Raw genomic sequence first — 27377 nt, 5'->3', positions numbered from 1 at the left:
TGTCCTCCTGAAACCCGGACACAGTAGCATACCTCCAGTCCCAACCATCAGGTATCTGTCCTGGGGATTTAGGGATGGATGACTGGAGGCAGTGTGGGAACTCAGTGGGGGTATCCTTAAATGCAGCGATAAAATCCTGCGGGCTCTGGCTTCACTGCTGTGCGCACTCTCCCTCCCCCACACCCCAACCTCCCCCCATGCACCTGCCGCTGCTGCTGCCACCAGCCTGTGAATGCTCTCTCTCCCTCCAGCTCCTGGTTGCTCTATGTATCTCGCTCCGCTCACACAGCACACCTCTCCTGGGCTCACCCTGGCACCGCCGCCCCGGCTCCCGAGTATGGTGAATGCCCGCAGGTGTTCCTGGCTCCCCCCCCGGGCTCTCCCCATCAGGCTCCAGAATACAGTACATGCCCACAGGTGTTTCTGGCTCCTCCCAGATTGAGGTATGCTCTCCCCCCAGCAGCACATCTGACCAGGTGTCCCCATCTCCACTTCCTCCTCTCCAGGGAAGGATGTTTGGGACATGAGGGTCAATGAAGTTCCACCAGGACCTGTCCTTCCTCTCCAGTACTAAGGATTGCCCTCCCCAGGGTGGGGCACTGAGGATGGCAAAGGACCAGGAGCTGCTCCAGGCTGTCAGGGCTGAGGACCTAGGCATGGTGTAGAAGCTGCTGTTGAGACCCAAGGTAGGCAAAGCCAGTAAGTACACCCACCTATCTACCCATCGACCGATCAACCTACTTACTGTGATGATAATGGGTTTAACAGGATCAGTCATTAGATCAGAGTATACCGGGCAGGGAGAGGGGGATCAGGACAGGCTGTGGGCAGGGGCGAATGGACCATTTGGACACTCGGGCCCTGTAGGGGGCCCCATTTCCGCAGAACCAGGCTGGAGTCCCAAAGCCCAATGCCAGAGTTCTGGCACTTGGCTCTGTTAATTCACCTCTCAATGAAGGGGAGAAAACACTGCAGGGATTTACGATTTGGGGATTACACTGCAGGAATTAACACGGGGAGATTTACATAGGGGATTACACGGGGGGGATTTACATGGGGGAGAGGGATTACAGTATTACACCTGGACAATTTACAGTACACAGGGGGGGGATTCACACTAGGGGTATTTATACTTGGGAGATTACACAGGGGGAGGGGTTAAATGATATGTGCTGGGGCAATTTGGAAGGGGAGAGGAATCGCGCTGGAAAGGACGGGTTGAGGGGAAAGGGGGGAGGGGAGGTTGTCCTGGAAGGGGAAAGAGAATTTGCTGACCAACCATTAGATCAGCAGTCAGCACCCCCCATTAGAGACCAATTATTTCAGTATCACCTTATATTAGTGCCCCCCCCCCCTTACAGACCTCCCATTAGATTAGAGTCTGGTGAAAGGTGTGGGGTACAACTCCTGGTTATACGTCATCATGGGCTCTTATTACACCTGCACAGAATGGCGCTTTTACGTCATTACATAATTCTGCATTGTGTGCGGGAGTAAGGACCACCCTAGATTAGAATTTTTGCATAGTGTATACTGTATACTACAAAAAAAAGAAAAATGCTGTGCGCCGCTAAAGTGTTTGTGTTTGGCTTAAAGAAAAGGTGGCAACCCTAATTTGACTTGCTTTAAGTGGGTCTTGACCTCTAGCTTTCAGTCTTGCACAGGTGTACCAGCTTCTCTCCTGGACTGAAATGGATTACTCTAATTTCACTGCACACTGTGAGCTTCTCACAATGTGCATTAGAAGCTTCTGCAAGTCTGATAGAGCCCCTCCTCATTTCCTGGCTGGAGGATACCCAGCATCTTTCAGCCCTTTCCTTCCCAGCTTTATTGTCCCTGGCCCACCTCTTTCATTCATTGGATTTCAGTTCTTTCGAACATAGAGCCTCAGCATCACGTGTGGGCGTTACCTAGGGTGGTCTGTATGCAAATACAGCAGGAAACCCATTCCTACAGACTGACTTCCACCCATCAAGGCATTTTGATATTTGCATAACTCCTCCCAAGAGCCAGCCCACTACTTGCATCAGGACTGAGAGGAGTACTGAGGCATGGTACCATGATGTTTTCAGGAAGCTATGTACAGCACCCTGCTGGCCCCTCCAACCTGCCAAGAGCTGCTTGCATTGCTTAGAGAGTCTAAAATAGGGTATGTAATAAAAATGAAAAGGTTCATTACCATCTTCCGGGGTTGGAAAAGCAGATCTATCTTCATTTTTATAGGACTAAAAGTAAAATTTATATCTCCACCTTTATTGTTGCCCACATAACAAAATACTCACCTCCAGTCCTGCTGCTGACATCTTCACTGTATGTCATTGCCTGACTTCACACAGCCTTTGGAAGGAAAAATTACACCTTGTAACCCTTTAAATACTCTAAGAATTTGGTGACCGGCACTCACCGAGCTGGCCGAATAAGTAACGGACATGCTTGCCCGGCAGATCGTTGACGAACGCTCTCCCGATCGTCTTGCTGTGATATAAGATCCCGAATGTACACTGTGAGACCTGTAAGATGAACAGTTTCCAGCGAGTATCTGAGATGTTGTCAGACTCTGGAAAGTAGAAGGAACAGACCTTCTGGACTTCACCCTGCAATTCCTCAGACTTCAGAAAATCCAATAACCAATAATAATCCCTCTGCGGAGAACTGGAGAAAATCACAACATCGTGCTTCCTCCACATCTACAGAGAGGACAGTCATCATCAGTAATGAAATGTAAATGTCATACAAGCAACTAACAGTAGTCCTACTAGTATCAGTTCTTTCTAAATTACAGGCCAGGGACAAGTATAAACATTGGAAGGGATTTTTTACATTTCCTTCAATGTTTTTTTTTCTCAAATAACATTTTATTATTGTTTGTGTTTGTGATACAGTATAAAGAAGCGTATAAAGTCACAAGTATAAATCGAAGTATACATTCTTGCTGCCAAACATTTACGCAAAAAAAGAAATTACTGAGCTTGTGCTAACTGACAGTGGCATGTTATCATCCAACATTTATCAATTCTTTTGTCAGGTATGAATCGCTGTTTCATTTATTAAATTGTAACATATTGTCATTGACTATAAGAGTCACAAGAGTATGCAGCTTTAGGAGATAGAAGGGGGAAAGAAAGAGAAGAGGGGTTAAAGAAGTCATCTAGATGAGGTTATTACTTGGTTATGGTGGGTCCTCCCGAAGATGCCATAGCTCCCAGACACTGTTATGTGCCTCCAATCTATCCTGCATCCTAGCCGTCATTTCAATGTTTTTTTTAAAGCACTCTGAATGCCAATCAAAGCTCCTGTATCTAAATAAAATGGTTCCTTACAGTCCTGTTCACACATTGTGTTTGCTTTGCTCCAGCAATGACCCCCCATGACACTTTCTTGGTTCTTCAAAGTGTCTCCAAAGCCTCCATAGAAGTCCATGACTACACTTGCTAGCAGCTCCTGCAGCTTTTAGCCTCTTATTCAGCTTTAGCTTCCCTTTCTTTGGAGGTATTGCAAGTATGAGATGTAATAGAAAAACACATATTTGAGAGTCAAGAAGAAACTGCACACCCCAATAATGGTATTTAAAAAGTGGAAGGTTCCCCACTGGGTTTTTTAGCAGCAAGAAGAGTCAGTAGGTATTAGTTTTTATAAAACACTAGTTCTTTTATTTGCAAAAACTTTTACATTATCTCATACAAAAGGTTAAAATATGAGCTCTGGTCTATGTACATGCCGCAAGGCTACTAGAATTTGATGGAGATAATATACATCAAGAAATGGTACATCTATAAGTAATAATTACACCATATGATGCATAAGAATACCCCAATGCATTTCGACCCCTGTGGTTACGGTCTTCTTCTGGGTTTTTTAATTCTTCTATAAATACATCAAAGGAGAAATTTTCAGCGTATTTTCAATATATCATTTCATACATAAATAACACATTTTCTATTCAAGTGTCATCTCAAGATTGTGCATTGCTTGATATTCAAATATTCAAATGGTATATTTACCCTTCAAACAGAGGAACCTCACATTAACCAGAGACTTATAAAACCAATACATTCAAACAATCCAGGACTTTGGCATATCGTCCTTGCTCTCCTCCAGGACAGGACCCTGGTTTGCAGGGCTTGCAAGTGGTCACATATTGGGGACCCCTGATTGAGGGCGTGTGTGGGTAAGAACACCTGCAATCTGTAATTTTTTTAAGTAATTAAAATGGATGGGTAAGTATTGAAAATTGCTCCGAGGGAATTCTCAGTAGGAGAACCCACCTAGTTAATCCAAAATTTTATATTGTTGGCTTCATCAAAATATTATTACATAGCATTTACATTAAGTTCATTGTGGGGAGAGCGGAGAGTTTTATCCCCGTTTCTCCAGAGTAAGTTTTATTCAAAATGAATGCGACATGATCTCAGTATTTGAATTGGAAAATGTAAGTATGTGATACAGTATGTAATAAGCATGGTTACAAAATAATAATAATAATTAAATGGAATATATAAATTATACAATCAAAAATAATGAGAGGAACGATTGGGTGAACAATGAAGTGAACAAGGATGGGTGTGGATAAAATAAGTGTATAGTGCTGGGTGGACAAAATATATATATATGATATATGTACAGATAGTGTAAAATAGAAATGTGATTAAAAAATTGAACATGATACAAAATATGGTAAAAAAATAAATATTAAAATGATTACATGAAAGTAAAATTGAAAATAAAAAATAAAAATGGATGTAAGGGATCATATAATTATATGACCTTAGTGAGTGAATAGGGCATAATTGTTTAGTGTATGGTGAAATGTGTATAAGGAGATAATTACCATGTTGGAGTGATCTGACGTGCAAGTTCAATTATATGTGATCACTTAGTAAGACTCAAGAGTGATATGGTAACATTAATTTTACCAATACAAACGTACAGGGATTATTAAAGTGGGTGATCTATAGGTATGAGTTTGATTACCTTCTGTCTTGAGGATCCTGTGTACTCTATCAAGACTGGTACAGATATATTGAACCTGTGTATTCAGTTTGATGGGGTGTGGGTAGTGACTCTGTATGAGATAATTATAGCAGTCAATTAGTATGGGTATTCAAAATGATAGATCCTAGTGGAATACTGCAATCAGTCCTTACCCATCCATATGTGATTTATGTTGTTGTGCTCTCCTCAGGGATCATCTGAGATGCCCCGATGGAGACACTTGCTCTCCATTGGGGCATCTCAGATGATCCCTTAAGGGGAGAGCACAACAACATACATCACACATGGATGGGATTTATAATTATCTCAAACAGAGTCACTACCCACACCCCATCAACTTTTGTATTGGTAAAATTAATGTTACTGTATCACTCTTGAGTCAGATCACTCCAACACAGTAATTATCTCCTTATGCCGCATAGACACGGGCGGACTTTTCGTCGGACTGAACTCTGACAGACTTTCGGTCGTAGTTCCGACGGAGTTCCGCTGAAACGGACTTGCCTACACACGATCACACCAACCGTCTAGTACGCGGTGACGTACACCAAGTCCGACGAGACTATAAAAAGGAAGTGTAATAGCTCGTGCGCCACCCTTTGGGCCCCTTCTGCTAATTTCGTGTTTATCTTGTGTTAGTAGAAGTTTGGTGAGAGACGATTCGCGCTTTTCAGACTCGTGTTTTTCAGATCGTTTAACTGTTGCTCAGTTTGTGTTCGTGAGGTTTGTATCTGCTTTTCAGTGCGTGTGGTCCGTTCGCATTGATTTATTCAGTGTATTCTTGTCCGCTCATTGCTGATTTTCAGCTCTCTTCACAGGCCTTGCTGTTCTTCAGTGCGTTCTGTTAAGTGCGTTCTGACCAGCCGACTGTTTTGAAGCCATGTTGCATGTACGCACTTGTCATAAAGTTCTTGCTTTGCTTGGGCTTGGTACTGTAGTTCATTCTTCAGCCCAAGTCCAGTCCATGAACAGGGCGAGGAGAAGCTCATGGACGAAGAATTGGTTGCTCCAGCGTGACCAATTCTCTCACATGCCTTTGCTTTGTGAGATCCATGAGAATTACCCCACATTGTCCTAGCATGCTGCATCCTGCACAATTTTTTACACAAAAATTCAAGAAATTATCTTGCATCACTTGGACTTGAGGCCGGACTTACAGAGAATCCTCTGACGGGCCTGGATACTGGCCGTACTGGCTTGGCCCCCCAAAGCGCCCATCAGGTTTGGGATAGATATGTTGATTTTGGCCATTGCAATGCCAGACAATCTCTAATTTTTATTAATAAAAACAAAATATCTGATAAAATCTAGAAATGTATTTATTGCTTGCTTTTCTTTTTGGCTGTCTCCTAGGTTCTCCTAGTGCACTTGTAGTGCCAAGTGGTTTTTCCATTATTAAATAACATCTTCCTTTAGTAAATAAGCCCCATTGTCACTGTAAACACAAAATTATACTTACAAAACTGGTATTGAGCATTGAAAGAAGAAGCCACATAATTGATTAGCTAACTTTTTAATCTGTACACATTCACTTGTGCCTTTAGATATTTTTTTTTGCAATATAAATTTAGATTTTTTTTAACAAATATATAATATTTTTTTTCTTTAAAATTATTTTTGTTTTGTTATTTTTTATTAGAAAAAATAATTTTTTTTGTTTTTTTGAAACAAAAAATTATTTAGTATTTTTTTTTCTTAAAAAAATCTTCAAAAAAAATCTTCAAAATTTGGCTTTTACAGGGGTGACATCACCCCATCTGATTTTAGGGCAATAGCAAGACATTTTTGTCACTCTAATGTCTGATATTGCCTTCGTTTTAGAGATGTGGAACTTTGTTAACTTCCAGAGTTGTGTGTATGTTTTATATATTTTAAAACATGCCTGTTATATATATATATATATATATATATATATATATATATATATATATATATATATACAATACCCTATCTAACGTAAATCAAATGACACTGTCTCTCTGTCTATCTATCTCTCTCTGCTGCCGCAACACACTACACAAGGCCGCCACGCAGGCGGCCTTATATAGTGTGGGGCTTGTACTAAATCCCCTGAGCCATAATTGGCCAAAGCCACCCTGGCTTTGGCCAATTACGGCTCTCTGTATACACGGCGCTGTGATTGGCCAAGCATGCGGGTCATAGTGCATGCTTGGCCAATCATCAGCCAACAATGCACTGCGATGCCGCAGTGAATTATGGGCTGTGACCCGCCACTCAAATTTGGCGCGAATGGCCCATAACGTTCGCAATTCGACGAACGGTCGAACGGGCAATGCTCGAGTCGAACATGGGTTTAACTCAAACTCGAAGCTCATCCCTACTGGGGTCATATATGTCATTTGCTGCTGGTCTTGATCTCTGGGATTCCTGGACCAGATTGTGCTCCCTATTATATGGACTCCTCAAGATCCCAATTTTCTTTTCCACAGACTTGATGTGTGCCCTGGGGGCCAAAAGGTTTCACAAATTCCAAAAGTTTTTCCAGCGCTGCCTTCATCTTTATTTTGTTAACCAGAATAAATGGATATTTTATTTTCTGAAAATACTTGTCTATGTGTTTTTATTCAAATATATTTTTAAAAGACAATGTCAAATTAACAAGGGACACCAACCTCCTTGAGGTTCCAAAAAATGAAAAATATCTAATGTTATTGTGGTAACTTTACCCTCCCCCAAAAAAAAGGTTATTGTGGTAACTTGACAACACACACAAAAAAAAAAAAAAATATATATATATATATATATATATATATATATATATATATATATATATATATATATATATATGGTGATTGACTAGAAAATAATTTTTTAACAATCCTAAAAAAAGATCTTGATGAAATAAAAAATAATAAAAGATGTCTCCAAATAAAAAATGTGTAAACATTATTATGGAGGTCGTGCTTTTAAAAAATACAATATCATTCATGAGATCAAGAGAAATAATCCAGAAATCTGTTTGGGAGAACTCTGTGTGAATATGAGCAGCAAAACAACTTCGTTCTTCTAGCATTATAAAGAAGACAATACTGCGCTGCATTCAACGATCACAGAGTTTGCAGCGTGAGGAATGTGCTAGCTACAATATGAACACTACTTTTACAAGCTTCCTGTGACAGACTCACCCGGGATAGAGGCTTTTGGAGGGGACTGAATGTGAGCCTCTTGCCTACAGATTATGGGCCCTGGCATTTGGGGTACCCTTGAGGTGTTGTTACTTTGGCTTCGGGTCCTTGTCCCCCAGGACACACAGACTCTGGGGACCCTGTATTTGCCATAGTAGCAATAGTGACTGAGTCATACTGTTGGGACTCATACTGTGAGAAGATGCTAATGTCATCAACTCCACTCACCTGTCTGATGTCAGCTATAATGTGTTTATTGTAAATGAGTTTAGTCTGGCTTACCACAGGTTCTAAGGGTATTCAACTCATTGTTGTTTGTTCTAATTAACCCTGTGTAGATGTTTATGGTAATGTGTGTTGAATAGTCAATGAGCTAGGAGATGTAGTCACTTAGTCTGGGTAAAAGGATTAGTTAATTGGCTCATGTTAATTAGGTTAGGTTTTAGTCATTCTGCTGTGTATATATTTGTGTGAGATCTCAAATAAAGAGTCAGTCCATGTTAGCAACAAGCAAGTGTCGCCTTGTTTTGTGCTCAGAGAGTTTGGAATATCTGATATCTGTGTCCAGACTGGGAGGAAGTGGTATACTGACGGAAACACTCAAGCGGAGTGTGGGACGTTCCGTGACATTGGTGGCAAGCAGCGGGAAAGCTTCCTGCAGTCTGGGAAATCTAAACCTCCACCTGGATCCAAGATCAGGATAGCAGACTTCAGTCACCCCAGCGGAGATATGGACCTGGCATCAGAGTTCCCGGGGCTGCTGCGGATCATCTTTTCAACATACACCAGGACTGTGTCTGAGGATGAATACCTGGAGCTTAGGCAGCAAATTCAGGTGGAGCTCTGGATTGGAGCCCTCCAGCTCGCTGGTATAAAACAGGGAAAGTGCTTTCCAACCCAAGAGCAACAGGCCAGTGAGCAATGGGCATTGCGGATGGCATTCCTGGGAGAGCGGCCCCAGGAGCAATGGGTGACTGAGTTGGACAGGCTGGTCCAGCAGGAGATAGAGCTGGACAATCATTATCGGGCTCTGCAAGGACACGCAGAGCAGGAATATTTAGGGGAGACAACAGAATGCTCTCCGGAGGGATATGACTTTGTAGGCCCTGGATTGCTGTGGGAGAGCCTTACAGATCATTTTTTGTTTGGCGATGAAGGGGAACCTGACCTTGAGGACTTGCGAGAATATAGAGAGGCTATGCTCGGTCTTGCAGGGGTCTCAGAGCTCAAACCTGATCTGGACCATTTGCTAAGGAAGGAACAGCATCTGGAACAGCATCTGGAAAGGGCATACAGGAAACTGCTAGAACACATTCAGCAGCATGCCAGAGAATCGGCAGTGGAAAATCCGGAGATTGCCGTCCCCAAACCTGAAGTGCTGACAACAGGGCAGAGCTCTGTTAACCTCTGCCCAGCAATGATAGTATCTTTTGGGTTCCATGGACAGGAGATGGTGAACCTATATCCCCAGACATCAGTTGCAGAGACTGGGGATTTAATAGATGTTTCTGTAGAGGAGGAACCACCTAGCAAACCCCCAGCAGAAGTGCTGGCAACCGGACAGAGAGTCCAAGACCTCTGCCCCACACCTGTGGCAGTTTCAGAGGCTCAGGGTGAGAAGGTGGCAATCACTTCCCAGCAGCAGATACAGGGGGAGAAGGGAGAGGAGGTGTGTGTTGTCCTTCCCCAATAGTTGGCCAGGGTGGAGGAAGCGGACTTTTCTCCCCAGCAAAGATCTGTGCACCTGGGAGACAGTACCATAGACATGTCGTCCCAGCAGCCAGATGAGGGAATGGAAAAGGAAGCAACAGGCTCACCTCCCCAATGGCAGCTACACAGTTTGGGAGTGGAGGAAGCCAGCCTCCTGCCCCAACGGTTAGCCGGAGCGAAGGATGCGGAGTCCCCAGCAGAAGTGCTGGCAACAGGGCAGAGTGCTACCAACCTCTGCCCAGCACCGGCAACAACTGTGGAGTCCCAGGGAGCCGGGGCAGTCGGCCCCTCTCTCCAGCGACAAGCTGATGTAGTGGAGATGCTGCTCCCAGCTGAATCGCTGGCAACAGGGCAGAGCACTGCTGGCCTCTGCCTAGCACCTACAGTTTCTTCTCAGCTTCAGGGAACTGGGACAGTGGGCCCCTCTGCCCAGCAACAGGCCAAGCCATGGAATGGTAAACACCACCCAGATGAAGCGCTGACAGATGGACAGAGAGTCAATGACCTCTGCCTCACACCTACTGAGGTCAACTATTCCTTGCAACCAAGAAAGGAGATCATGCGGACAGACTTTGTGAGTTCACTCTGCCTGACTAACGCATGTCCAGACCAGGTGGACGTCTGGGACCTTGTTATGCAACTTTTGATGGGGGAGAAATGTGACAGACTCACCCGGGACAGAGGCTTTTGGAGGGGACTGAATGTGAGCCTCTTGCCTACAGATTATGGGCCCTGGCATTTGGGGTAACTTTAGACGACATCCTCCTCCTATGGAATGGCACTTTTGAGACACTCAAACAATTTTTTGAGTGTTTGAATTCTAATGATAGAGGCATCTCCCTTTCATACGAAGCCAGTCTTACTAAAATACATTTTCTGGATTTGGAGATAGAAATAGTTGATAAAAAATTTAGATTCAATACCTATTTCAAGTCCACCGATCGCAATGGCTTCATTCCTGTTAATAGCTGTCATCACAGATCCTGGTTAAATGCACTCCCTCGTAGCCAATTTCTCAGGCTCCGTAGGAACTGTACAGATATGGAAATATTTGTCACACAAGCAGGTGTCTTAAAACAAAAATTCATCGATAAGGGGTACGACAATGCCAACTTAGACTTTGAGATCCAGAGAGCTATGAATATAGAAAGGAAATTTTGCTTGAGATAAAGCCAAAAAAGGAATCGGATGAAAAATTTAAATGGGCTATGGTAACATCTTTTTCAACCTAACATAAACAAATTAAAAACATCGTAAAAAAACACTGGGATGTCTTGAGACATGATAACATTCTTGGCACGTTATTGCCAGAAGAAGCCAAGGTCATATTTAGGGGAGCACCATCCTTACAGGGTCGGATAGCCCCCAATGTCATTAATCCACCATTCCGGCCTTCCTTTTTTCACAATATGACAGGCTTTTATCCTTGCAGAAAGTGTGTGGTGTGTCTACATAACAATCTTGAAGGACACAAAGTTACAGAATTCACATCAACAGTTACTGGGAAGAGATACACTGTGAAACCTTTTTGTACATGTAGTACTAGATACACAGTGTACCTTATTACGTGCCCTTGCCGTAAACAATATATAGGCCGCACCACCAGAACGTTTACGACGAGAGTAGGGGAACACATTGCCTTAATTAAAAGCAGGGACCCCAAACATACAGTACCCAGACATTACAAGCAATTCCACAATAGTAACCCCGCAGGATCACAGTTTGTCATTATAGACAAATATGTCCCGCCATGGAGGGGGGGAGCCAAAACTAGAGGGGTCTCCCGTTTTGAAATGTTTTGGGCATATGAATTACAGACTTTCTTTCCTCAAGGCATGAATGTCGAAGTAGATATCAATGCCTTTATAGATGAATCCTGATAGATATACTAAGGGATATGTAACAGTATCCTTTATAGATGAATTTTGATTGAATAATTAAGGGATATATACTGGCTGATACCTAATCATAATTTTATATGTATATATGTCCCCTTTTATATGTGTCCTTTTTTAAAACCTTTTATTTATGTTTGTTTTTCATTTGTGCATCCATCATCAGGGTACTGTTGTTTCATTACTTTATGAAATATAATAGGGTAAATGCTATATAGGGATGAGGAGGGGGTTATGTGATGGGTTAACTAACCATCCATCTCCTTTCTCTTGTGGAGAATCCATCTTCCTTTATTTAAGTCTGTACGTTTATCCCTTCTTTTATTTTTTATTTTTTTCACTCTTTTTGGATCAATAACGGACTTGATTTCCATCAATGAATGAAGCTTCAGTTTGTTTTTTATTAAACAACTAATATACATCCACTGCGTACACTTGTGTTGTATCTCCGGTCGATGTATCATTATTTCCTGTGTATATCCCCTCCCCCTTCACTTTCTCCCTAGGTCATATCAGGACGAACGTGGCGCTCCTCCGAACTGCCTGTGACTTAGAAGGGAGATGTGAGGTGTTGTGCGCATGCGCCACGACGTGGTGACGTAGCCGCGCCGTGCCGCGCGCATGCGCGATTGCGGACCGCATCGCGATCTGCATTGGGTGGGATGTTCCTGATGCTGTTATGTAGGGTCATAGCTTCTTCCCTATACACATCGACACTACACCATTAGGCCTATGGGGATTGGATTATGTGAAAGAGAGGCTTGGAACGCACTCGGGTCCGCCATCTTGGATGGCCCCGGAAGTGCTAATTTTCAACAAGCCAGGGAGCTGGATTCTCATTACAGGGGTCCTTGTCCCTATATAAAGGAGTCTGGCTACAGTGGGTAAGTACCCCAGATGAAGTCCTGCGTGACGAAACGCGTTGGGAGGACTCCACTGCCGCCATTTTATACATACAAGTGGTTTTTACTTATGAGATGTAAGTGTTTCTCTTTAATAAAAACTTCTCATGTTTTACGGAATTACACTATTGGCCCCTTCTTCATTCCATGTGGGTTATGACTGAGGACGCCTAAGCCTCTATATGGAGAAGATTCCCCTGGGAAACAACCGCCGGGATTCTACCTTCCATCTGCCCTTGGTCTCCTACCTCCATTGCCAGTGAGCAACTTAAGCCTGTTTGACCCATACAGCATACGCTCTGTGGGTCCCAACTTTCCGGTAAGCCTCCAGTCATTCGGGTGGTGGTTTGGCACAAAGTATATATCAGCACATATTGGATTGTATTCGAAGGTTTCCACGATCATATGTTTTGGAGTTCACCATTATAGCAACAATTGTGTTTATCACACGCTATATTCATTTCTGGACAGTCTTGTCTTTATTTGCCGATATATATGGTGATCCTAAGGGTTCATGCCACGATGGACTTTTTATGTATGAACATTCACTAACATGCAACACTAATTTTTTTACTACATGTGTTATTGCATATTTATTCTTTATAAGTTTGCATCACTTATTAGCGCTACACTTGGTTTTATAAGATTTATAGCAAAAATTCTATTTGTTGTGTTAGCTGCTTATTTTTTTGTTTGGAGCAAGCGCATGGTTTATGGGTTTTTTTGCTGGCATTTGGGGTACCCTTGAGGTGTTGTTACTTTGGCTTCGGGTCCTTGTCCCCCAGGACACACAGACTCTGGGGACCCTGTATTTGCCATAGTAGCAATATTGAATGAGTCATACTGTTGGGACTCATACTGTGAGAAGATGCTAATGTCATGAACTCCACTCACCTGTCTGATGTCAGCTATAATGTGTTTAATGTAAATGAGTTTAGTCTGGCTTACCACAGGTTTAGGGGTATTCAACTCATTGTTGTTTGTTCTAATTAACCCTGTGTTGATGTTTATGGTAATGTGTGTTGAATAGTCAATGAGCTAGGAGACGTAGACACTTAGTCTGGGTAAAAGGATTAGTTAATTAGCTCATGTTAATTAGGTTAGGTTTTAGTCATTCTGCTGTGTATATATTTGTGTGAGATCTCAAATAAAGAGTCAGTCCAGGTTAGCAACAAGCAAGTGTCGCCTTGTTTTGTGCTCAGAGAGTTTGGAATATCTGATACCTGTATTCAGACTGAGAGGAAGTGGTATACTGACAGAAACACTCAAGCGGAGTGTGGGACGTTCCGTGACACTTCTGTCTTGTACTTGCTTCTGAGTAGGGATGAGCCGTACACCCCCCGGTTCGGTTCGCACCAGAACCTGCGAACGGACCAAAAATTTGCACGAACGTTAGAACCTCATTGACGTCTATGGGACTCGAACGTTCGAAATCAAAAGTGCTAATTTTAAAGGCTAATTTTCATGGTATTGTCCTAAAAAGGGTTTGGGGACCCGAGTCCTGCCCCAGGGGACATGGATCAATGCAAAAAAAACTTTTAAAAATGGCCGTATTTTCGGGAGCAGCGTAGGTTTGCTGAGGCATTCGGTCCGCGGTCCTTTGGGTCACTAAGGATGACATGATCCGCAGCCACCTCCTCCCAGCCACATACAAGTCCATGTGTTTCTTGGGACTGTAAATGATCCCTTAAAGACTGCTGCTGATGCTGAGTGCCAGGCTCCACCTCCATACTGACACAATCCTCCTCCTCCTCCTCCTCGTCCTCTTCTTGTGTGATCGGCGGGCACGCAGGAACACTGTCTGGATAAAGGGGGCCTTGAGAGCTAAGGAAGTCCTCCTCTTCCTGCCTCTGTTTTGCCTCAAGTGCCCTGTCCATTATTCCACGCAGCGTGTGCTCCAACAGGTGGACAAGGGGGACAGTGTCACTGATGCATGCACTATCACTGCTCACCATCCTCGTGGCCTCCTCAAATGGTGACAGGACAGTGCATGCATCCCTGATTAAGGCCCACTGGCGTGGGGCAAAAAAACAAGCTCCCCTGACCGTGTCCTGGTGCCATAGTCGCACAGGTACTCGTTGATGGCCCTCTGCTACGTATACAGCCGCTGCAGCATGGCCAACGTTGAGTTCCACCTGGTGGGCATATCGCAGATTAAATTCCTTTTGGAGCTCTGCCAGCCAAGCACTGGCATTATATGATCGGCGGAAATGCACACAGACTTTCCTGGCCTGCCTCAGGACATCCTGTAAGCCCGGGTACCTGCCCAAGAACCGCTGCACCACCAAGTTAATGACGTGAGCCAAACAGGGCACATGAGTCAGTTGTCCCTGTCGTAGGGCGGAGAGGAGGTTGGTGCCATTGTCGCAAACGACCATTCCTGCCTTAAGTTGGCGTGGCGTCAACCACCTGTGAACCTGCCCCTGCAGAGATGACAGAACCTCTGCCCCAGTGTGGCTCCTGTCCCCCAAGCACACCAGCTCAAGCACCGCATGGCATCTCTTGGCCTGCATACTTGCGTAGCCCCTTGAACGCCTACGGAGCACCGCTGGTTCCGAGGACAAAGCACAGGAAGAGGCCATGGAGGAAGAAGAAGAGAAGGGGGTGGAGGAGAGAGGTGTGTCAGAATCATTAGTAGTGGCATTTTGGAGGCGTGATGGCAGAACAACCTCCAACACTACTGCACCTTGTCCTGCATCCTTTCCAGCTGCCAGCAGAGTCACCCAATGCGCGGTGAAACTTAGGTAACGTCCCTGTCCATGCCTGCTGGACCATGAGTCAGCGGTAATATGTACCTTACCGCTGACTGCCCTGTCCAGCGAGGCATGGACATTGCCTTCCACATGCCGGTAGAGAGCCGGAATCGCCTTCCGTGAGAAAAAGTGGCGTTTGGGTACCTGCCACCGAGGAACCGCACATTCCGCAAACTAACGGAAGGGGGCAGAGTCTACCAACTGAAAAGGTAGCAGTTGAAGTGCTAGTAATTTTGCCAAGCTAGCATTCAACCGCTGGGCATGTGGATGGCTGGGAGCGAACTTTTTTTGGCGGTGCAGCAGCTGGGGCAGGGAAATTTGACTGGTACAATCTGACGTCGGTGTACCGAAAGCATATTGCCCACAAGTACTTGGCTGTGACACACCTAATTGTACACCTTCATTCCTCTCAGTGCAGGTCTCAGAGAGGACTGAAGGTATAGTGGGGTTGGAGATCTCAGCTGATGAGGAGCAAGGAGAGGTCCTCTTTGTTCTTTGGTGTGGGTCTTTTAGATACGCATGTCAACGAACTGCATGGCAGGTCAACATATGTCTGGTCAAGCATGTGGTTCCCAAGCGAGAGATGTTTTGGCCACGCGAGATACGACATATGGTGCAAATAGCAGCGGTGTGATCTGATGCACTCGTCTCAAAAAAGGCCCACACCAAAGAACTTTTGGAATAACGTGCAGAGACAGCAGCGCCCTGCACATGCGGAGCTTTGCGGTGTGATGCAGTCAGTGTGCTGCCCTTAGACTGGCCCCTGGAGGGCATCCTGCCTCGTTGGTGATGTGCCTCCTCCTCCTCCTCTCTCCTATCAGGCACCCACGTTGAGTTAGTGACCTCATCATCCCCTCCCTCCTCATCACTGGAGCAAACCTGGCAGTATGCTGCAGCAGGGGGAGCATGACTGCCAGATTGCTGTCCTTCTTGGGCACCCCCTCTGTCCATGCTCATGTTACTGCCTTCATCCAGCTCAGTATCATCATCAGAGCCTTCTAAACGCTGGGCATCCTCCTGGAGCATGTACCCAACACTGTGGTCAAACAATTCGAGGGACTCCTCAGGAGGACATGGTGGGGCTAGGGAAGGAGTCACTGATGCCATTGAGCTGAGGGAAGAGGCCACGTTGGCAGCTGCTTTGCCAGACAAAGTACCCTGAGCATGGGTGAGAGAGGATGAGGACGGCTTGGTTATCCACTCGACCAAGTCTTACGCATGTTGCGGCTCAACACAGCCAGCTGCCGAAAAAAAGGCCAAGCGCATCCCACGTCCACTTGCTGATGAGGATGCACCGTCTCCACAACCAGCACTGTTGCCTCTAGACACAGAGCCTGCTTGCCCTCTTTTATTGGCTTGTGATTGTCTCCCTCTCCTTGTTGGCCTTCCAGACATACTAATGGCCTGCAGTGAGATGTAGCTGCACTAAGCTGGGATATATATATATATATATATATATATATATATATATATATATATATATATATATATATACTGATACTGCAGCTAGCAAAATCAGCTACCTGCCTGTAGTATGAGAACACCACCAATCTTCTACAGGTAGCTTTAGATGAACACTGTGCAGAGGTCGCACTACACTAACTTGTAGCTTTAGCTGAACACTGTGCAGAGGACACACTACACCAACGTTAAAATAATGTAGCTGCCTGCAGTAGTGATAGGATCAGGAAAACACCACCAACCTTCTACAGATAGCTTTAGCTGAACACTGTGCAGAGGTCGCACTACACTAACTTGTAGCTTTAGCTGAACACTGTTCAGAGGACGCACTACACTAACTTGTAGCTTTAGCTGAACACTGTGCAGAGGTCACACTACACTAACTTGTAGCTTTAGCTGACCACTGTGAGGAGGACGCACTACACTAACTTGTAGCTTCAGCTGAACACTGTGAGGAGGACGCACTACACTAACTTGTAGCTTTAGCTGAACACTGTGCAGAGGTCGCACTACACTAACTTGTAGCTTTAGCTAAACACTGTGAGAAGGACGCACTACACTAACTTGTAGCTTTAGCTGAACACTGTGAGGAGGACGCACTGCACTAACTTGTAGCTTTAGCTGAACACTGTGCACTACACTAACTTGTAGCTTTAGATGAACACTGTTCAGAGGACGCACTACACTAACTTGTAGCTTTAGCTGAACACTGTTCAGAGGATGCACTACACTAACTTGTAGCTTTAGCTGAACACTGTGCAGAGGTCACACTACACTAACTTGTAGCTTTAGCTGAACACTGTGAGGAGGATGCACTACACTAACTTGTAGCTTTAGCTGAACACTGTGCAGAGGTCACACTACACTAACTTGTAGCTTTAGCTGAACACTGTGAGGAGGACGCACTACACTAACTTGTAGCTTTAGCTGAACACTGTGCACTACACTAACTTGTAGCTTTAGATGAACACTGTTCAGAGGATGCACTACACTAACTTGTAGCTTTAGCTGAACACTGTTCAGAGGATACACTACACTAACTTGTAGCTTTAGCTGAACACTGTGTAGAGGTCACACTACACTAACTTGTAGCTTTAGCTGAACACTGTGAGGAGGACGCACTACACTAACTTGTAGCTTTAGCTGAACACTGTGCAGAGGTCACACTACACTAACTTGTAGCTTTAGCTGAACACTGTGAGGAGGACGCACTACACTAACTTGTAGCTTTAGCTGAACACTGTGCACTACACTAACTTGTAGCTTTAGATGAACACTGTTCAGAGGATGCACTACACTAACTTGTAGCTTTAGCTGAACACTGTTCAGAGGACACACTACACTAACTTGTAGCTTAAGCTGAACACTGTGCAGAGGTCACACTACACTAACTTGTAGCTTTAGCTGAACACTGTGAGGAGGACGCACTACACTAACTTGTAGTTTAGCTGAACACTGTGAGGAGGGCGCACTACACTAACTTGTAGCTTTAGCTGAACACTATGCAGAGGTCGCAGTACACTAAATTGTAGCTTTAACTGAACACTGTGAGGAGGACGCACTACACTAACTTGTAGCTTTAGCTGAACACTGTGAGGAGGACGCACTACACTAACTTGAAGCTTTAGCTGAACACTGTGAGGAGGACGCACTACACTAACTTGTAGCTTTAGCTGAACACTGTGAGGAGGACGCACTACACTAACTTGTAGCTTTAGCTGAACACTGTGAGGAGGATGCACTACACTAACTTGTAGCTTTAGCTGAACACTGTGAGGAGGACACACTACACTTACTTGTAGCTTTAGCTGAAAACTGTGCAGAGGTCGCACTACACTAACAACACTGTAAGGAGGACACACTACACGAACTTGTAGTTTTAGCTGAACACTGTGAGGAGGGCGCACTACACTAACTTGTAGCTTTAGCTGAACACTGTTCAGAGGTTGCACTACACTAACTTGTAGCTTTAGCTGAACACTGTGAGGAGGACGCACTACACTAACTTGTAGCTTTAGCTGAACACTGTGAGGAGGACGCACTACACTAACTTGTAGCTTTAGCTGAACACTGTGAGGATGATGCACTACACTAACTTGTATCTTTAGCTGAACACTGTGCACTACATTAACGTATAGCTTTAGCTGAACACTGTTCAGAGGATGCACTACACTAACTTGTAGCTTTAGCTGAACACTGTTCAGAGGACGCACTACACTAACTTGTAGCTGTATCTGAACACTGTGAGGAGGACGCACTACTCTAACTTGTAGCTTTAGCTGAACACTGTGCAGAGGTTACACTAAACTAACTTGTAGCTTTAGCTGAACACTGTTCAGAGGACGCACTACACTAACTGTAATTAGTCTAGCTGCCTGACTGTGGTACTAATAGGATCAGAAGAACACCAGCAATTTTCTTCAGGTAGCTGTACTGTAACAACACAAGCCTGCCTTTCAGTAGGAAGATAATAACAGGAACGGATCTAGCTAAACTGAATACAGTGTGTGTATATATATATATATATATATATATATGTATGTATATATATATATATATATACACACACACAACACCTGGGATGCATATATATACACAATACACTGTAAGTGCAGCTGACTGACTGTCCTGACTAATCTATCTAACTTAAATCAAATGACACTGTCTCTCTGTCTCTGTCTCTCAACGCTGGAACACACACTACACAGGGCCGCAGTGCAGGCGGCCTTATATAGTGTGGGGCGTGTACTAAGCCCCCTGAGCCATAATTGGCCAAAGCCACCCTAGCTTTGGCCAATTGCAGCTCTCTCTACAGACGGCGCTGTGATTGGCCAAGCATGCGGGTCATAGTGCATGCTTGGCCAATCATCAGCCAGCAATGCACTGCGATGCCGCAGTGAATTATGGGCCGTGATGCGCCACACGAATTTGGCAAGAACGGCCCATATCGTTCGCAATTCGGCGAACGGGCGAACAGACGATGTTCGAGTTGAACATGGGTTCAACTCGAACATGAAGCTCATCCCTACTTCTGAGCATGTGTCGTTTTTTGTCCGTCGGACCAGCATATAGACGAACGTATTTCTCTATAGGAACTGGGTCCGGCGGAGTTCCGGTGGAAAGATTTGAAACGTGTTCCAGATCTAAAGTCTGTCAGATTTTTGACAGAAAAAGTCTGCTGAAGGTCCGATGAAGCCCACACATGGTCGGATTGTCCGCTGGATTTGTTCCGTCAGACCAGTCCGGTCGAAAAGACCGCTCGTACACGACATTATACACATTATTTCACCATTAGGGATGAGCTCAATGTTCAGGTCGAACATTGGGTGTTCACCTGTTTGTCGAAAAACGAACATTATGGGGCAGAAAAGGGGGGGGTAAATACCGCACTCTAAGTAAAAAAAGGGGGTTAATTAATAAACTAGGACTAAGTAGCAGCTAAAATGTGAGATACACACATAAAAACAGATGAAAAACGGAAGTAGCTGCGCTAAGGATAATAATAAATGTAAAACAATATTTAAAAAATTATCAAACATGTGACTCTATTGCATAGTGAGTATGAAATAAAGGAGTGAAAATGTCCAAAACAGAAAATATCAAATGAATTAAGCACAGTCCAAATTAGTGGTAATGGTGCTTAAATAGGTGAATAAAGGAGACTTGATCTTCCACCACCAATAAGTGCCAAACACCAAATGAAATGCACGCTTACCAACAGGCAAGCTAATTGAGCTTGCGGCTATAAATCCAGCCAGGGCCTTTATCCAAGGGATCAGGGGCGAGAACTCCAATGGCGTCAGCACAGTAGGGAAGGGATGGGCAGCCGATGGACAGATGTCCCGATCGAGCAAGATGGATACCAATTGTCACCAGGTGTGTTCCTTTTATGATAGTGCACAGCACCGTTGAAATAGATGGTACCTCACGCTTCAAAAACTGCTAAGTCGCATAGCAAGACTCGACACGATGAGTAAAGGGGAGCAAAAAAACGTTTCCCACTTATCATAGGTCTTGAGAGATTCTCAAACAACGTGTATTGTGAGGAGATGTGTAAGGCTGGAACGGATATTAGCCCAGTGGAGGACCGGCAAATCAGGGCACACAAGGATAGCCAAAACAGGCTAACAACATAGGCCTTAAACAACAAATCCTCTCCAAATGTCTGGGGTGAAACGGATATCCTGGCTGTGCAGCGTACGTACTTATCCCTGTACGTTTGTGTTGGTAAAATTAATGTTACCATATCACTCTTGAGTCTTACTAAGTGATCACATATACCGTATTTATCGGCATATAACACGCATGGCGTATAACATGCACCCCGAGTTTAGTAGGGAATTTTAGGGAAAAAAAGTTTTTAAGGAAAAAACTTACATTTAAATGCCCATCAATGCAGCCTTGTTGTGTCATCTTCAGCCTTGTGTCATCTGCAGCATTGTTGTGTCATCTGCAGCCTTGTTGTGTCATCTGCAGCCTTGTTGTGTCATCTGCAGCCTTGTGTCATCTGCAGCCTTGTTGTGTCATCTGCAGTTTTTAAATATGGCGCCCCCGAGAGACACAGAGCCGGTCCTGTGTCTCTCAGCGGCTCTCGGCTTCTTTCGGCTCCTCTCGTAGCCCTGTGGGCGGAGCCGAGTGCCGCCAATATTCATACATACGGCTAGCTCCGCTCACAGTCATGCCCAGTCCCTGTGTTATGTCCATCTTAGGGCGGGACTGGGCGTGACTGGGAGCGGAGCTAGCCGAACCTAGCCGAGTACACTTGACTATGTATGAATGTCGGCGGCGCTCGCTCCTCTGCTCATCCTGATCTTAAGGGGAAGAAAGTGCGTGTTATACGCCGATAAATACGGTAATTGAACTTGCACGTCAGATCACTCCAACATGGTAATTATCGCCTTATATACATTATTTCACCATTAGGGATGAGCACGATGTTCGATTCGAACATAAGTTTGACTCGAACATCGGGTGTTCGCCCGTTCATCGAAAAATGAACATTATGGGGCATTTGCGCCAAATTCGTGCACCATGGAACACCCCATAATGCACTGTGAGATCGCAGTGCATTGCTGTATGATAATTGGCCAAAGCATGCATCATGACCAGCATGCTTTGGCCAATCCCAGCGCCCTCTGCTAAGAGAGCCATAATTGGCCAAAGGCAGGGAGCCTTTGGCCAATCATGGCTCAGGGGGACTAAGTCCACACCCCACACTATATAAGGCTGCCTGCACAGCGGCCCTGTGTAGTGTTGTTGGTGTGGACGGAGAGAGTGTGTGATTTAGATTGAGCAAGCTGGTTAGTCAGTTAGCTGCAGTGTATTTCATATATATATATATACACAGCCAGTCTAGTATATATACAGTCAGGTCCATAAATATTGGGACATCGACACAATTCTAATCTTTTTGGCTCTATACACCACCACAATGGATTTGAAATGAAACAACCAAGATGTGGTGCTTTAACTGCAGGCTTTCAGCTTTAATTTGAGGATATTTACATCCAAATCAGGTGAACGGTGTAGGAATTACAACAGTTTGTATATGTGCCTCCCACTTTTTAAGGGACCAAAAGTAATGGTACAATAGTCTGCTCAGCTGTTCCATGGCCAGGTGTGTGTTATTCCCTCATTATCCCATTTACAAGGAATAGATAAAAGGTCCAGAGTTAATTTCAAGTGTGCTATTTGCATTTGGAATCTGTTGCTGTTAACTCTCAATATGAGATCCAAAGAGCTATCACTATCAGTGAAGCAAGCCATCATTAGGCTGAAAAAACAAAACAAACCCATCAGAGAGATAGCAAAAACATTAGGTGTGGCCAAATCAACTGTTTGGAACATACTTAAAAAGAAAGAACGCACCGGTGAGCTCAGCTACATCAAAAGACCCGGAAGACCATGGAAAACAACTGTGGTGGATGACTGAAGAATTCTTTCCCTGTTGAAGAAAACACCCTTCACAACAGTTGGCCAGATCAAGAACACTCTCCAGGAGGTAGGTGTATGTGTGTCAAAGTCACCACAAGATGTAAACCATTGGTGAGCCTCAAAAACAGGAAGGCCAGATTAGAGTTTGCCAAACAACATCTAAAAAAGCCTTCACAGTTCTGGAACAAAAGCAGCAGGATGAATTCTGAAGTGTTTCGAGCTATATTATCTGCTCATATTCAGCAAATTGCTTCAGAACTCATTGGACGGCGCTTTACAGTGCAGATGGACAATGATCCGAAGCATACTGCAAAAGCAACCAAAGAGTTTTTTAAGGGAAAGAAGTGGAATGTTATGTAATGGCCAAGTCAATCACCTGACCTCAATCCGATTGAGCATGCATTTCACTTGCTGAAGACAAAACTGAAGGGAAAATGCCCCAAGAACAAGCAGGAACTGAAGACAGTTGCAGTAGAGGCCTGGCAGAGCATCACTAGGGATGGAACCCAACGTCTGGTGATGTCTATGCGTTCCAGACTTTAGGCTGTAATTGACTGCAAAGGATTTGCAACCAAGTATTAAAAAGTGAAAGTTTGATGGATGATTGTTAATCTGTCCCATTACTTTTGGTCCCTTAAAAAGTGGGAGGCACATATACAAACTGTTGTAATTCCTACACCGTTCACCTGATTTGGATGTAAATATCCTCAAATTAAAGCTGAAAGTCTGCAGTTAAATCACATCTTGTTAGTTTCATTTCAAATCCATTGTGGTGGTGTATAGTGCCAAAAAGATTAGAATTGTGTTGATGTCCCAATATTTATGGGCCTGACTGTATATATATATATATATATATATATATATATATACACATATATATACTCTGCATCCAGTGTAGCCTATATCTGACTGCAGGGCATTCCTGGTGTACTTTTCCTAATATACTTCAGGCAGTGTATTAATATATATATATATATATTAATTTCTACTATACTTCTGGTGGTATACACAGTACACAATACAGTGCACCCGTAGTGCAGGTGCTACTACTTTTCTGGTGGTGTACACAGTACACAATACAGTGCAGCCGTAGTGCACTTGTGTCAGGGCTGGGCTCAGCCCTTCCTTCTCTGAGCTGGCCGCTCAGCTGTTGGCTAATTTCCAGCTCCTTTCTCTCCTCAGTGACTCAGCTGTTGATGATCTGCTCGTCAGTCCTGCCTACTTAAAGCCGTCCAGCTCACTTGATCTCTGCCTTCGCCTTTTGTCACATCTCATAGACTTTCTCCTGCGTTCCTGTTGAAGACTTGCTCGGCTGACATCCCTTCTGGCTCCTGATCCTGCTTGCTGTACTACTACGTTGATCTCTGGCTCTCTGACATTGGTATTGTCTGACTACCCGATCTGGTTACTGAACTCTGGCTATGTATTGACTATACTTACTCTGTTTACCTTATTATTATTATTAAACAAGTGTGATTAACTGTACTTCTGTCTCGGTCTGATTCATGGTTTCTGACAACTTGCTACTTCACTTCTGGTGGTGTACACAATACAGTGCACCCGTAGTGCATTTGCTACTACTTTTCTGGTGGTGTACACAGTACACAATACAGTGCAGCTGTAGTGCACTTGCTACTACACTTCTGGTGGTGTACACAATACAGTGCACCAGTAGTGCGGTTGCTACTAATTTTCTGGTGGTGTACACAGTACACAATTCAGTGTAACCGTAGTGCAGTTGCTACTACACTTCTGGTGTTGTACACAATACAGTGCACCCGTAGTACAGTTGCTACTACTTTTCTGGTGGTGTACACAGTACACAATACAGTGCAGCCGTAGTACACTTGCTACCACTTTTCTGGTGGTGTACACAGCATCTAATACAGTGTAGTGTGGTGTTGCAAAACAAAATTTACACCATGTCCGGAAGGCCACCAAGGAGAGGCAGAGGCTCACAGGCCACTAAAAAAGGGCAAGCAGGCTCTGTGTCTACAGTCAACAGTGCTGGTCGTGGACATGGTGCATCCTCTGCACGTGGCCGTGGGGCACGCTTGTCCTATTTTTCTGCTGCTGGCCGTGTTATTGAGCCACAACATGCAGAAGAGTTGGTGGAGTGGATAACAAAGCCGTCCTCATCCTCCTCATCCTCTGTCACCTAGGCCTGCCAATGCAGCTGCCAAAGCGGCCTATTCCACTGGCTCCTTGTCCACAGTCACTCCTTCCATAGTAGCCCCACCATCATGCACGGAGGAGTCCCCGGAACTATTCGACCACAGTGTCGGGTACATGCTGCTGGAGGATGCGCAGCAATTTGAAGGCTCCGATGTTGATACCCAGGTTGAAGAAGGGAGTAATGTGAGCCTAGAGAGAGGGGGTGCCCAAGAAGGACAAGAAACTGGCAGTCATGTTCCCCCACCTGCAGCATACTGCCAAGTTTGCTCCAGTGACGTGCAGGGAGGGGATGATGAGGTCACTGTCACTGTCACTGTCACTCTCCAACGAGGCAGGATGCCCTCCAGGGGGCAGCTTAAGGGCAGCCACCCTATTGCATCACACCGCAGAACTAAACAGGTGCAGGGCACTGCTGACTCCCTGCTGATTTTGAAAAGTTCTTTGGTGTGGGCCTTTTTTGACACGTGTGCAGCAGATCGCACCATTGCTGTTTGCAACCTATGTCTGAAGTGGATGAAGCGTGGCCAAAACAGCAGTCGCTTGGGCACCACATGCTTGACCAGACATATGACAACCTCCCATGCAGTCTGTTGGCAACAGCACTTGAAAGACCCACATCAAAGAACAAGGTGGGCTTCTCCTTGCTCCTCCTCTGGGATCTCCAACCCCACTATACCTCCAGTCCTCTCAGAAACCTGCACTGAGAGGAATGAAGGTATAGCAATAGGTGTCACAAGTACTTGCGGCCAATCTGCTAGCGGTACACCACCATCTGATTTTAGCAGGCAAAATTCCCTACCCCAGTTGCTAAACCATAGAAAGAAATTTGGTCCCAGCCATCCACATGCTCAGCGTCTGAATGCTAGCCTGGCCAAATTGCTAGCACTGCAACTGCTGCCTTTTCAGCTGGTAGACTCTGCCCCCTTTTGTGATTGTGCGGTACCTCAGTGGCAGGTTCCCAAATGCCATTTATTTTCACGGAAGGCCATTCCGGCTCACTACCGGCATGTGGATGGCAATGTCTTGGCCTTGTTGGACAGGGCAGTCAGCAGTAAGGTGCATATTACCGCTGACTCATGGTCCAGCAGGCATGGACAGGGACGTTGCCTTTCTTTCACGGTGCACTGGGTAACTCTGCTGGCAGCTGGGAAGGATGCAGGACAGGGTTCAGTACTGTTGGAGCTTGTTCCGCCACCACGCCTCCAAAATGCTAGTGGTGATTCTGCCACAGCTCTCTTCTCCACCCCCTCCTCTTCTTCTTCCTCTATGGTCTCTTCCTCTGCAGATTTGTCCTCTGAACCAGCGGTGCTCTGTAGGCATTCAAGGGGCTACACAAGCACTCAGGCTAAAAGATGCCATGTGGTGCTTGAGTTGGTCTGCTTAGTGGACAGGAGCCACACTGGGGCAGAGATTCTGTCTGCTCTGCAGGGGCAAGCTCAGAGGTGGTTGATGCCACGCCAGCTTCAGCCAGGAATGGTTGTATGCCACAACGGCTCCAACCTCCTCTCCACCCTCCGACAGGGAGACTTGACCCATGTTCCCTGTTTGGCTCACGTCCTGAAATTGGTGGTGCAATGGTTCTTGAGCAGGTACCCAGGCTTACAGGATCTCCTGAGGCAGGCCAGAAAAGTCTGTCGTCATTTCCGCCGGTCATATAATGCCAATGCTCGGCTGGCTGACATTCAAAGGGAATGCAACCTGCCCACCAACCGCCTCATTTGTGACATGCCCACCAGGTGGAACTCAACATTGGCAATGCTGCAGTGGTTGTACATGAGCCATCAATGAGTACCTGTGTGAGTATGGCACCAGGACAGGGTCAGGGGTGCTTGGCTTTTTTTCGCCACGCCGGTGGCTACTGATCAAGGATGCATGCACTGTCCTGTCACCATTTGAGGAGGCCACGAGGATGGTGAGCAGTGACAATGCATGCATCAATAATACTGTCCCTCTTGTCTTCCTGTTGGAGCACACGCTTTGTGGAATAATGGATAGGGCACTTGAGGCAGAACAGCAAGAGGAAGAGGAGGATTTTCTTCCCTCTCAAGGCTCCCCTTTATCCAGATAGTATTCCTGCGGGCCCGCCAAACACACAGGAAGAAGAGGAGGAGGATTGTGTCAGCATGGACGAGGAGGATAACACTCAGCAGCAGTCTTCAAGGGATCATTTCCAGTCCCTAGAAACCCAAGGAGTTTTAGGTGGCTGGGAGAAGGTAGTTGCGGATCATGTGATCCTTAGTGACCCAGAGGACTCATAATCAAATGCCTCTGCAAACTTATGCTGCACGGCCTCTCTGATTCTGCAAAGCCTGCGAAAGGACCCTAGGATTCATAGTATCAAGGAGAGGGATCATTACTGGCTGGCAACCCTTCTTTTTTTTCTTCCATATTTTTATTGAAGATTTTCAT

The 27377-nt window shown here is 45.1% G+C and overlaps 1 protein-coding gene across 9 annotated transcripts in view; it reads right to left on the bottom strand.

Moving 5' to 3' along the window:
• Positions 1–27377, bottom strand: part of LOC141148189 (guanylate-binding protein 1-like) — a 229852-nt gene that overhangs the window by 27450 nt on the left and 175025 nt on the right. For 6 of the 9 annotated variants that reach the window (XM_073635388.1, XM_073635392.1, XM_073635391.1 and 3 more), the window contains one exon: positions 2405–2687. The exons of 1 other annotated variant lie outside the window; for it this stretch is intronic. In XM_073635388.1, the coding sequence (XP_073491489.1) occupies positions 2405–2687 (283 nt within the window). Of the gene's footprint in view, positions 1–2404; positions 2688–3753; positions 3865–10771; positions 10880–27377 lie in introns of those variants that run through there. 2 more of the 9 variants (XR_012245181.1, XR_012245180.1) reach the window with 2 other exon arrangements.

The sequence above is a fragment of the Aquarana catesbeiana genome, linkage group LG06 (genome assembly GCF_042186555.1).
Source record: "Aquarana catesbeiana isolate 2022-GZ linkage group LG06, ASM4218655v1, whole genome shotgun sequence".
In the NCBI taxonomy this organism is placed as follows: domain Eukaryota; kingdom Metazoa; phylum Chordata; class Amphibia; order Anura; family Ranidae; genus Aquarana; species Aquarana catesbeiana.
This window is presented reverse-complemented; position numbering and strand designations above follow the sequence as displayed.